This window comes from Acipenser ruthenus, chromosome 3, assembly GCF_902713425.1.
Source record: "Acipenser ruthenus chromosome 3, fAciRut3.2 maternal haplotype, whole genome shotgun sequence".
NCBI classification, from domain to species: Eukaryota; Metazoa; Chordata; class Actinopteri; order Acipenseriformes; family Acipenseridae; genus Acipenser; species Acipenser ruthenus.
The window spans coordinates 1,739,669-1,753,265 of NC_081191.1; the positions used below are offsets into that span (position 1 = coordinate 1,739,669).

The 13,597-nt window shown below is 37.9% G+C and overlaps 1 protein-coding gene across 2 annotated transcripts in view; it reads right to left on the reverse strand.

Moving 5' to 3' along the window:
- The window catches only part of LOC117435680 (collagen alpha-1(XXII) chain-like), a 128,971-nt gene extending 116,948 nt beyond the window's left edge, over positions 1–12,023 (reverse strand). Inside the window, exons 1-3 of one of the 2 annotated variants that reach the window (XM_059010208.1) lie at positions 11,721–12,023; positions 3,162–3,299; positions 545–1,111 (exon numbers count right to left, since the gene is read on the reverse strand). In XM_059010208.1, coding sequence (XP_058866191.1) covers positions 545–1,111; positions 3,162–3,252 — 658 coding nt within the window. In that variant the 5' untranslated portion in view covers positions 3,253–3,299; positions 11,721–12,023. Of the gene's footprint in view, positions 1–544; positions 1,112–3,161; positions 3,305–11,720 lie in introns of both variants that reach the window. The other variant, XM_034059034.3, reaches the window with a different exon arrangement.
- Positions 12,024–13,597: the final 1,574 nt, after the last annotated feature.

The window sequence follows — 13,597 nt, forward strand, 5'->3', positions numbered from 1 at the left end:
AAGAATGTAAACTGGATCATTTGGTCTACTCAACTGTCATCAGTTGTTGATCCATCGGCAGTAAAGGAATACTGTACAACGTTTAAAGTTCAATTTGCCTCTTTTACCTTGGCTGTTATTATTTAGGGAGAAATCAAGTTATTTAACTCTCTCCTCCCACAAACCTTAAATAAACGTACTGCAAAAACTGTTTTACCATACAAAATCAGGGATATAATGAGGCTGGTGAACAACAGAAAACAAAGCACCAAACACCAAACTCCTCAGGATGACTTGTCAGTATGAACCTAATGTTAAACGATCTCCCTCAAAGCCTAACATGTGTTCCGGTGCCATGTAGGGTATTGATTTTATCCACGAAGGTTAATAGGGATCGTGTTACACCTTCCTTCTCTTCTGAAGGGGATGGAACAAAGATCTAGAATGGGATCAGGGTAATAGTTTCCCAGCACACATTGAACATTTATGATGGCTGAAATTTACATACAAGAACACAATATAATTTTAAGAAAGTGGACCCAGAAAAAAAGCAGTGCATACTCACTCTCACACAGCCTTCTCCTCAGCTTCCCTCTTATCTTGTCAATGGCATTGAAGTCTGACACGTAGAAAACATGAGCAGACTTGGGCTCGGATGCAATCTCCTCCAGTTCCTCCTTGAGTGCTTCTCCGATGCCAACTGCAAACAGCCTTATCCCAGCCTGATGGGCTGCCTTAGATGGCTCCAGAACAAAATCCTGACTCCTGCCATCTGTCATCAAGATGGCAACTTTCTTGATGCCCAGTTCACTGGACCTGGCGCCCGCAGCCTCTGTGAAGCTTCGAGTGGTTAAATAACTGATTGCATCTCCTGTGAAGGTGTTTCCTCCTACGTATCTAATGTTGCTGGCTGCTCTTTTGATGTCCCCTACAGTCTTGTACCTGCCAAGGTCAAACTCAGTGGTGGGCCTGTCACTGTAGCGAACCACACCAACTCTGGTCTTTTCCGGCCCAATGTCAAAGGTTTCCACAAGGTTGGCCACCCATTGACGCACCTTTTCGAAGTTCTCTTTGCCCACGCTGGACGAGGTGTCCAGGATGAAGACCAAGTCATAATGGACATTTTTACAACCTGGACAAAAATTGGGATAATATGTGTCACAACTACAGCATCATTTACAGATCAAACCATTGTATCCATTCTATATAATAACCAGAAGGAGGTGTTTAGAAAATGTAATGTAAAAATATAAGCTCACAAGTTTGTGCATTTGGAATGGCTGAACATACATACATGATATCAATACTGTATATAATAGTGCACAAAATGCTTTACTGTATCTAATACATGATGCTATGAGAAATACAATATTGAATTAATTAAAAAAAAAATCATATCTACCTCTTAAAGCCACCTTAGACCATATAGTTCATTGGCTCATTGAGAACACTGAAACAATATATAATGAGTTATGTTGAGATTACAAGATCATTTATCCTGTGATCTCGACGCAGCAAATATACATGTCGAGATCCTGAGTATCTTGTTATCTCAACACAACACATTTTAATTTAATTTTCTCCCCTGGTCTGCAGAGTAACCGTACCAAAGTGTCCCATTCTTAGTGTTATTCTGGCAGTCTTTTCAGAAGTGAACATTTTAGATGCTGTCTTAAAGATTTTATGATGCCATCGAGTCTACCAGATTTTGTTGCGATTTAACACAATATGTGCTCTTTCACTTTCTTTTGTGTTTGAAAAGACATGCATGGTACATTTAAATACAATTCAGCGCTCCCCTCATCTGCATTTTGGTTGCCACTACCCTGCTGAATGCTTATTGCCTGCATGTATTACAGGGTCTCACCCTGACCCTGTTCTTTTCACACACTTTGACAGGGCTTGCATGAGGAGACTCTTGCCTTGACCTCCTTAGAAACTGCCTTGACCTGAGATGTCAGTTATTGGGCTTTAGAATTCACAAGCCCATTGGAGCAACACAGGTTTTAATTTACTTAGAGTTTTCTTCGTTCAATATTGCGAGTTTTTATTAGTGCACGAGAATGTGTGTTACTCTAGGGTAGGGGTGCCCAATTTAAAGTCACTGGAAATTCAATCATTTTTTTTCACTATTAACTGGAATATATATTCCTGTGTTGATGTGAGCTAAGCCTGCTTATAGCCCTCTGAAGTGTTATTTTGTAATTTTATTATATTGTAATTTTCTCCAGTGCATGTTTTCTGTGCTTTTACAAACTTGATAAACATCAGATCTGTTGCCTCTCCATCTATTATTACCCACCATGCCTCTCCCTAATTAAAAGACAGAGTGGGGTAGCAATTGGCTATAAATTGACTGCGCATTTGTTGAGTTGCACATGCCCTTTAGTAGTGAATAGTTGCTACACCTGTTCTACAGAAAGGCTCTGTTTTCTTCTGTAGGCAGGCAAATTTGATTCAGGGGATGGCTTAAGGTTTCCCAAGGTCAAAACCACAATCAAATGCCACTGGATTTGTGTTGTCCACCAACCAGGTGGAATTGTGTGTTTAGGCCTGGATGAGTGGAAGCTCAGAATAGTACTGGCTGTCACATCATACTGTTCTGACAAGTAGGGTATACATCCAGGCTTTACCATGTGACCTTCAAGGTGAAAGGTGAATGTGCTAATGACTGAGCCATTGACAGCCTTTTAGATGAAAGAGAAACAGCTGAAGAAGAGAGCAGAGGCATTTCAGTTCTGTGGAATTTGATCTAAAAGTTCTCATGTGATGCTATCAGTAAACTTTGCTTCCATACTAGTAGCAATAATTTAAAATGCCCAATTCAAGCAATCACTGGGAATAAATAGCAATGGGTGGCCATTGTCCTTAAGCCACTGTCCTCTTTTTTTCACTGCTGAACATAAGCAAGAGATGTTGCCCAGCTACTAATGCCTGAAAGAAAAGCATCCAGATTCTGAAATCCCCTCTGGTGTTGTCAGGCACTTGACCAGTAGTGATCGCTGAAGCACAATAAGGCAAACTAGGTCATCTGATTGTTCACCCTAACCCGCATTACTGCAAAGACCAATGCAATGGGTCCTGAGCCAGGATTGTTAACTGAATGTTTTTTTGGCTCAGCTGAGTGCTATGACACAGTTATGCTCATCACGAATTCCACCGCTAGAAAAACAATCAGTTACCTGCTCTTTGTGCATGTGTCATCTCTCCGGAAAGTCCAAAAGCAAGGAGTATTAGGATGGGAGAAATCCCAAATCCCATTCCCAATCCCATATCCGTCTCTTTCACTTCAGGAAGAGTTTATGGTGACCATCAATCTTCTTTTCTAGGACAAAATCAACATACAAAATGAAGTAAAGGAATGATTAACTTACAAAGCAGTTTCCCAGACAACCAAACCTATAGGGCAGCAGTGTGGAGTACTGGTTAGGGCTCTGGACTCTTGACCGGAGGGTCATGGGTTCAATCCCCGGTCAGGGACACTGCTGTTGTACCCTTGAGCAAGGCACTTTACCTAGATTGCTCCAGTAAAAAACCCAACTGTATAAATGGGTAATTGTATGTAAAAATAATGTGTTATCTTGTAACAATTGTAAGTCGCCCTGGATAAGGGCGTCTGCTAAGAAATAAATAATAATAATAATAATAATACAGTAACAACCAAAAAGAAACATGACTTTTGCCAAGCAAAATTCTGCAAATGCTATTGGCAAACATTGTTAACACCAGCTGCCTAGGCTGAAATGAATGGTTGTTAAACGTTGCAGTCCAGAGACTAACTAAAAAAGAATAATAATAATGACATTCTTAATTAAAGTTTGTTGGTTCTTATGCCTATTTTATGTGAGAACTAGGTTTTGAAGTTTTGAAGTAGTTATTTAAATACAAGCCAAATTGCCATTTTCCTGGCAGAGAAAAATGGTTGCCTTCTAGGCTTCTTTTTAATATACAGTCAGGATTTTCCCAGAGCAGCTAACGAGTCTGTAGTCATAATGCCTTTGCAGGCTTCGTCACTGAGTGTGTACATTATTGTCGCAAATTAAACACAAATTCAAATCAGGACTCTACTATTCTCTTTATTAAGAATTTAGGCACTTAATCTATTCAGTCAAAGAACAAAGTGCAGTATTGTCTCCAGCAAGTCTAGAGCATTCATGTAAATTACAGCTTTGTGTAAAAAATGATGCACCCATAGGCCATAGCACGGTATGCTAAACCCGAACTTGAGTAGAAGGAGATGCGTGTATATTTGCAGGACAGGGGGTTCTATGAATTCTAGAATTCCTACGTATTCCCTTGTATATGTTTACTGTATAAGTTGTCAAAAAGTGATCATGTTGTCATCTGACGATTATAAAAGATAAGTCTAAGGATAATTACATGAACCTCACTCCTTTATAATGAGAACATCCTTGTTAGTCTTTAGATTGTAAAAATGCTAATTATATTGTATTTAATAATTGTCAGGTCATTGTCTCTGTGCATGGTGGGATTTGTATAATGAGGCCAGTATAAAAATGACCTCGCTGTCTCTCTGAAACAGTGAGATTTTCACTGTAAATGTTTAACAAACTCAATGTTTCACAGGGTCATTATTATAATAGCCTCATTCCACAAATACCACCTCTCTCAGGCTTGATGGGGGACAGCTGAAACTATAATAAACGATGACACACATATTGGGATAACAAACACTTTATATTGTGCAAATTCAGAGGACATCAAATGTTCCTTTTTGAGTAAATACAGATAGAAGTAAGATAGGGAACAGGTTCTTATGCTGGACTTGTAAAATATGCTACACACTTCTAAGTAGGTAGCTATTCCTCCCACCTCGCTATTAGTTTCTACAGATTATTTGTTTTCAGAGAAATACATCAACACAGGTTCATTAGAAACTCAATGAACTCCTGACTCTGCATCTCTTTGAAAATCAAGTCCATTGTGTTCTATTATTTAAATGCTGTTCCCTCCCACTCATCAGTCTACTGAGTACTATACTGACATAATTCAGGCTTCAAGAACAAGTAATGTTAGCTACTGAGATATCTGTGGATTTGGTGCAGGGGTGGGTGGTGATGTGGCATGTGCCACACCCAGCCCCCATAGACCTCCTTGGTTTTACAGCTGGGTTGTCCAGGGAATGTGCATCCTGTCCATGCCAAAGGCAGGTTTTGAACCCACAAGGACCGTTTTTACTTCAGTTCTGTGCTCTATTAAGCTAGGCACACTTCACTGTAAAACTGAACACATTTGCATATATGTGGAATCTACAGAACCACTGTTTTATTATTTTTATACCCGTGTTCAACCTCAGCCTCTTGGTGTTTTACAAAACAATGTCTGAGTGGACCACATATAACTACGGATCTGCAGCCTGTTCCTGGAGATTACCTATGACTAATGGCTGTGTGGTTCAGTGGTTAAAGAAAAGGGCTTGTAACCAGGAGCTTGTAACCGGTTCAAATCCCACCTCAGCTACTGACTCACTGTGTGACCTTGATTAAGTCACTTAACCTCCTTGTGCTCTGTCTTTCGGGTGAGATGTAGTTGTAAGTGACTCTGCAGCTGATGCATAGTTCGCACACCCTAGTCTCTGTAAGTCGCCTTGGATAAAGGTGTCTGCTAAATAAACAAACAATAATCATAATAAAGAACCATCATTACCATAAGACTCAATACCATGACACTGTCTGCTTTCTTGATGTTATAGATTCAACCTCTGCTGGGGAATAAGAATATCAATGATATAAATATTATGTTATGTCACAGCATCTACTGTACTGTACCTCTATACTGAGCCGTGCCTGCAGTAAGTGTCAGTTTGTTCCCACACCAGTGGCCATAGATTGTATTACAAGTGCAGATCTACTCTCCATATATTACACAATCTCTTTTCAACCAAGTAGTATCTATCTGCAGTCCAGGCACTGGTCCAGCCCAGTGGTTTTCAAACGTTTTATCTCAAGTACCAGTGTTTCCAGCAGGGACCACCAGGTGTACCAGTAACTATGTTTAACTATCTTAAACTGCTGTTGTAAAGCCGAGACCTGCCCCATTACAGCCAGGTTTGTTGTGTCTGTACTCACTTGTTTGTTGCCTCATTCTGCTGAATGGTTAATCTATGCAGCTGATGACTGCAATGAACTTAGCATGTGTATATTTTAAATATTATGCAAGTGTTGTGTATTGAATTGGTGACCGCAACTTTAATTGTGTACAGTTATAATATAGGGAATAGCCTGCTGCAGCTGGCATGGTCAGTGTTGGTGAAGTCCTGATCTGACAGCATGTAACACAGACAGCTCTTATGATTTACATACCGTTTATTTTTCAGTAAAAACAAGTTTCAATTGCAGTGAGTTTGTTCTGCTATATCTACATATTAAATACACCACAGCAAGCGCATTGTCATACATTTTAATTAGCACAGTCTGAGAGCTAAATTCAGTAAACGGCGTTTTTTTGTTTTGTTTTGTTTACTGCAATCAAATAAGCTGCAGTACATAGTACACTTCCTAATTACAGTATTTCTGTGTTCTGCTTTCACATTTTTTAAATGGTCAGTTTGAGAAATAAACTTTTGTTTTCTCTGCAACAGCTGACCCAGCTTTAGTACAAAACTCACATTACGTACTGTTTTACACAATGGTAACAGTGCTCTTAGATTACTGTGCCTGCTTCTTTGGCTGAAGAGATACTATCAGCTCATCATCTAACTATGGAATCGTGTGCAATTAAATCATACTTAAACTCCTAACGGTAAACAATGTAACAAAATCTACTGGGATGCAAGAGACGAAAAAAATCTATTCGTGTTGACTCAAAACTTTATTTAGGCACTCTACGATTAGATAACATTGTTTTTTTGGAGTTCACAAAGACAGCTTTTTTCAGCTTGGCACGGTAACCTTTTCACTTCCTTTCTTGTTTAATTCTTGCTCTTTTTGCTGCATTACAGCCCTTCATTAATTATTTTCTTTATTTTAAGTTTCTAGAGCATTTTGTTAATGGCACGTGTGCAATACACACACCTTAAGTGTATTTGTATTTGTTGCTGTTCTTGTTCTATGTTTCTTAAATGCAACTGTTCATTTGAAGCTACTTTTTTACACAACACATGTTTGGTCACCATCACAACTCTTTGCAAGAAACCGGGGTTCCCATATTCTGCTGGTGTTAATACAGCACCTCTCTGCACTGACAAGCATTTTTATTTTATTTTTATTTATCAAATTGTTACCGTCCTTCTCGCACTTCAGTTTATTAAAATATGATATGCGTTTTTTGTTTTTATACAGACTGACATCATGTCACATTCCTAAATATTGGCACTTGCTTTTAAGGGGAGATGCAGCATTTTTGTTCCTAACCCCTAAAAAACAGCTGTCAAAATGTTTTTTTTTGTTTTTGCATTTGTAACCATTTTAGTCCCAGTCTGGAGCCCCGCATCATAATTTATCATTTCTCTGTGATTCAGTGGTACAAACAGACTGATACATTACAATGGTATGACTGAGGGAGCATTGTTTTTTGAGGAATCGTATCATTATAAAGAACTATCGGTGTGTACCAGTGGCTAGCCTGTCGTGTACCAGTAAAGGTACACATACCACAGGTTGAAAACCATTGACTTAGCCAATATGCCAGCATGAAACATTCTTTCCCCTAGTTGGGATGAAGTCCACAATCTGTATAGTTAAAACAGTTGTCTAAGATGTTTAGTTTGGCCACAATTTTGTAAATAATTTGGTTTTCAACAACAATACACAGTTGCTTGCTTAGTAATAAGTGTAAAATTAGCAATAATGAAATGAGTGGAACCAAAAAGCATAAGAGGTTACCAAAAAGGACCGGTCTCAAGGTTCCCAGTCTATACGTTATTTCCTGCTATAATGAATACCACCCTGGTCATCCATGACTGAGTTAGTAGAGAAACCTCTCACTAAATGTAAATTGATGTAATGTTTAGTGTTGGAGAATAGCGACGCAAAAAATATAGATGAATATAACCTTCCATGTCAAGTCTCACAAGTCTCTATACCTAGACTTGAGTTTGACAGCCACCCCTGCCCAACTGGGACTTTCAGCAGTTTTTTAAAAATTTCTTATTGTGTATTACTTGTAAGCAAAATTGTAGAGGATACTCTTATGATCCAGGTGCTTGGCACACCCACAGTACTTGTATTTATCACATTATTATAGGGATTTTTAGTTTTTTTACGGAGAGTGTATGTTGCAGGTGAAATTTCTGGTTTCGCTATACTAAAAAATGTATCCGTTATTCTATTTAAAAATAAATTCATTACAGCATAGCAAATTCAAGAAAACTGATGTTTAGCTTACTAGTTACATACACCATGTTTATATCACCAAAACCAAAATAAATTATTATCAATATCAAACAATATGGATATCATTTCAAAATATTGATATTGGTGCACATCTCTAATTTATACATTTAAAATAAATTAAGCACTATGAAGTTGTGTGTATTTGCAATTTTCTTAAATGTTTTTAAACCAGACACCTCCTTATTTCGGACAGCCTGTCTGTCCCCTGACATGTCCGGTTCAGCGAGGGACTACCGTGCACACATTGCGATGAAAAGCGATTCCTGTTTTACCCATTCCCGCCCCCAGCTCACCATGTGTCCCGGTTGAGCCTCACAGAAATTTGGTAGCCTTAAAAAAAAAGAGTGCCTTCCCTCTGAAGGCCTTTGCCAGGATCTGGTTGTGACCCCTCACAGCTGCTCTGTTCATAGCTATTAATAATGGCTTGACACAAAAACACTTCAAAACCAACGATTACAGGAAATGATGCTCCTTCTCCACAACACACACCAACAGCATGCATTTAGGATGGATTTAAGCTCCCTTTGCTTTTTATTTTGCTTTTTTCCACACTGCATTCCTTGTGGCTTTCATACCAATGGACATGAATTAGACAGACAGAAGCCGAGGAATTGTTATGGATCAGTAAGCATGAGTGGCAGTTGGCTAAAAGCCAAACAAAACTGCCAGTGGCCTGGCTACAATTCAGCATCTGGTGTAGCAAATATTCCTAAACTGATTAGAAAACCTACTTTATAGAACAACTTGTGCTGTGGTCCCTAGGTTTACACATGGGATAAGCTGTTTGTTCATCTGTTTGCCTTCTAGCTCCTGTCGTGAAAGCTACAGTACAAACTCCAAACAGAGCATCTGCTATTCCCACTGGAACCTGGACGTATGAATTGAAGTAAGCAGTATAGGATTCTGTAAGTCTCTTCAATGCTCAGAGGACATAAAGTACCTCTGCTAATCACATTAACCAACTTTCTAGAAACTTCCAGTAAAAACAGCCACAACAACTGTTTCACAGAAGACGAAAGAAATATAATGAGTAATATAACACACTGCTTTTTTATTAAGTAAAAGTAAGATTAGATTACCTTTTTCAGAAGAAATGAATAACAAGTACTACATTACTTTTTTTCAGTGACGTGCCCAACTCTGCTAATTTGGTATATATATATATATATATATATATATATATATATATATATATATATATATATATATATATATATATGCATGGAATCAATCGAAACAGGGAAACTGTTTTCAGCTATGGCCAAACATTTTGCATCACCCTATAGAATTAACACATTTTCCAAAATAAAGAGTCAAACAAAACCAAACAAAACAATACAATATTAGGTAGGCTGAGCATTCACCTTCACTACAGCTATCAACACACATGAAAACACACCAAGCTCCCTCCACAACAAAGGACTTATCCTTCCTTATATATATATATATATATATATATATATATATATATATATATATGGCCACTCCCCAATTAGCACCAATAACCTAATGGCCACACCTGTGATTGCTGAGGGATTGATTAAATTCCCACACACACTACTGTGGCAAAGTGCCACATGAAAGACTAATCCTCAAACTGCAGTCTGTGGGAATACAAGGAAGTACATGCAAGTGGATAGGAAACTGGTTTAAACACAGGTGAGTACTAGTAAGAGGAGAAACCTGTAACTGGGGCCATGTACTCCATGGTTGGACCCCTGTGTTTCTTTTCTACATCAGTGACTTAGATTGGTGGAAATGAGCAAACCTGTCAAATATGCAGATGACACAAAGCTCAGGGGAGTGGCAGACACGCTTACAGCCACACAGGAAATCCAAGAAGATTCAGACCGCATACAGAACTGGGCAGAAACATGGCAAGTGAAATTCAATATCAACACGCCAGTCACAAAAATGTAAGATTCAAATACCAACTGGGGGTGATAGAAATAGAACAGACTCACCAAGAGAAATATGGTATGGTAATAGACTTGTCGATGTCAGTAACCACACAGTGTTGGGAAGCAATGAAAAAGGCAAACAAAATGCCTGGTATACAGTATAGCCAAAAGTGTAGAGTAGAAATTCAAGGAGGTTATGATGAAGTTCTACCTGTACAATGGATTGGTGAGACTGCACTTAGAGTACTGTGCCCAGTTCTGCTCACTAAAGAGCAAACAGACTAATTCTAAGGCTTAAAGGAATGCTATATGAAGATAGGCTGAAAGAACTCAATCTATTTAGCCTAGGAAAACAAAGAATTAGTGGGGACATGAATGAAGTCTTTAAAATCTTTAGAGTTGACATAGTTAACCCTAACCAAAACTTGAATCAAAGTACAGAAACTACAGCAGCACTAGAGGACAGTTGGAAATTAAGTGGAGATAGACTTAGGGGACCAAGGGAAAGAGACACTTCTTCACACATAGAGGTGAGGATATGGAATGGCCTACCTAGTCATGTTGTTGAGGCAGAATCACTATCATCCTAAGATCCAACTTGACAAAGTTTTAAGATCAATCAGCTACTAGAAACTGGACATGCTTAGATGGGCCGAACAGCCTCCTCTCGTTTGTACATTTCCGTATGTTCTTATGTTATTAAATTAATAAACTTGTGCAATTCCCCTGAGTCCCCACTAGCAGGTGTTAAGCACCATCTTAACCTGTATTGACTCCTACTGGGAGAGGCTGAGTGTTGAGAAATTTGCAGCTGTCACTGTTATAACCAAGAGAGACAACTCCAGTCTGATGGCAGTGCTGGGATTAGAAATCACTGTGGCAGAAACGTGCACATTACCAGATCAACAGCAAAAACAATTCTTGATGCATTACAGTACACAAAACAAAATTATTACTGTAGGAATATTATATGTTTTATATATATATATATATATATATATATATATATATATATATATATATATATATATATATATGAGTGTGTTTATGTATATACTGTATATATATACGTGTGTGTGTGTATATATATATATATATATATATATATATATACAGTATATATATATATATATATATATATATATATATATATATATATATATACGTGTGTGTGTATATATATATATATATATATATATATATATATATATATATATATATATATACACACATATACAAGTTTTCTTTCTGCACTCTTGGCTTATGAGGTACAATTATATTTACATTTGTTTAAAAGGAAATAAAGTATAAAGAAAATACTCTTTAAATATAAATCACCAGTACACTTTTTAAACCACTGTGGCCAGCTTGGACATTTGCAATTTTTTTTAGCAAAAAGAAACAAAAAAAACACATTTCTACCTTTTCCCCCAAAACAATCAAATACATTAGCAGTCATATGATCCAAATGCCAGCTTCATCTTACCTGATAAACAGTTACAAACCCCTCTGAGGACCATCCACGATACTGGTGAAGGGTGATCTGTCTGGCTGTCCTCCTCAGTCACTAGTCACAGGGACACTTGTTCTCAGCTCAGAAGTGTGGAGGAATGCAGCATCTTATAAGTAAGAAAACCTAGACAAGCCTTTTTTCCAAGAATTAAAAAAAAAAAACTAAGAAATTAAAGCAATAAATCCAGAGTGCCAATCCAGTGTAAAGTTGTGTTAAAAGTGAGGTAAAGTTCCCCAATAAGCTTTTGATCAGCAAATCGAGTGGGAGGAACTGCAGAGTAAAGTATTGAGTTTCAGAGGGTGGCTCATGGAAGTAAAAAAAGGCTGACAGCTCCATCCAATTATAGCCGAACTTTCAGGGTATTTTTGTCCTTTTGCTGCACCCATCTGAAATGACTCCTACACTGAAGGGCTCTTAGCTCTCTGTTTAAAAACAGTGAAGTCCAAAAGCCCTGTGCTGAAACAGGCATTGTTTCTTAAGCTAGGCAAGTAATTATTTTAGACAATAAGAAAAAAAATGAATGGAAGGGGTAATACAATGAATTTCCAATGGTAGCAGAACATAGCTTGGAATTAAGTAAGAAATATATTGTTTAAAAGCCATATTCCTATGAAATGTAGTGGATTTGTTTTGCTGTTGTTGTTGTTAGTTTGTTCCAGGGCATTGCCAGTTTATGGGGGCGTTTATTAATTAATTCGTCCATTCTACAAATGTTCACTATAACACAAGAATGCCCTTAACATCCTATTTCTTAGATGTGGACTGAACTTCAACACAAGAGAAAACCCCTGTCAGTGAGCCAGGCGGTTGAAAGGCTCTGAAATGTACAGCATACCGGTGGAGGACTTCCTTGCGAGGAACTTCAGAAAGAAGGTTTGAATGCCATGACCCTGTCTCACACAAAGGGTTTTCTGGTGTCTTATACAGAGGGACTGGCCCAGACACCACTGACGCATGACTTTTAAATGCCTGTTGTTTTGTTTGTAACATTCAGAAAATGCACTGCTTGTCCTTTTCAGGGCTGCCTGGCTCAGGAATATCATTTATTCATCCCTGATACCAGTTACAAAAGGGGTATTTGTGCACGGCAATTTTAGAGTTTTCACATGCTTTCCCCCTTGGTATACTATACATTTAGTGGTTTACCATTTTTAAAGAAATATGCTTTATCACACTGCTTTTACCATGGGGCAGCAGTGTGGAGTTGTGGTTAAGGCTCTGGGCTCTTGACCGGAGGGTTGTGGGTTTGATCCCAGGTGGAGGACACTGCTGTTGTACCCTTTAGCAAGGTACTTTACCTAGATTGCTCCAGTAAAAACCCCACTGTATAAATGGGTAATTGTATGTAAAAATCATGTGATATCTTGTAACAATTGTAAGTCGCCCTGGATAAGGGCTTCTGCTAAGAAATAAATAATAATAAGCGACAGTAATGTTGGTTTCTGGTTTAGCTTCAGTACAGCATCATGTTGTCAGTCAAGTCACTTTTTTTTATAGAATTCTTTAAAATTGATTGTTAGCTTCTTTTTGTGAAAACAGTTCTGTAGAAACGTTTGTAATACTTTAACATGATGAATTTGCTCTGGAATATTGACATATCTCAAGGTTGTTTTACAGGCTTATAGAGTTATATTTAACAATTGAAGCAGTTGCATTTTAAATACAGAAGCTCTTTAACTTCAGGGTTTAATACAGACTGCCAGGGTTTAATATAGAGTCAAGTTTATGAAAAATCAGATTTATACATTATAGGACTCTGTACTTATTTGTAATTCTAATTTTGTATGACAGTGTCTTTAGTTGTAAATGCTGGTTTAGCATCTAATAACAGAGCTGACAATATTGCATAA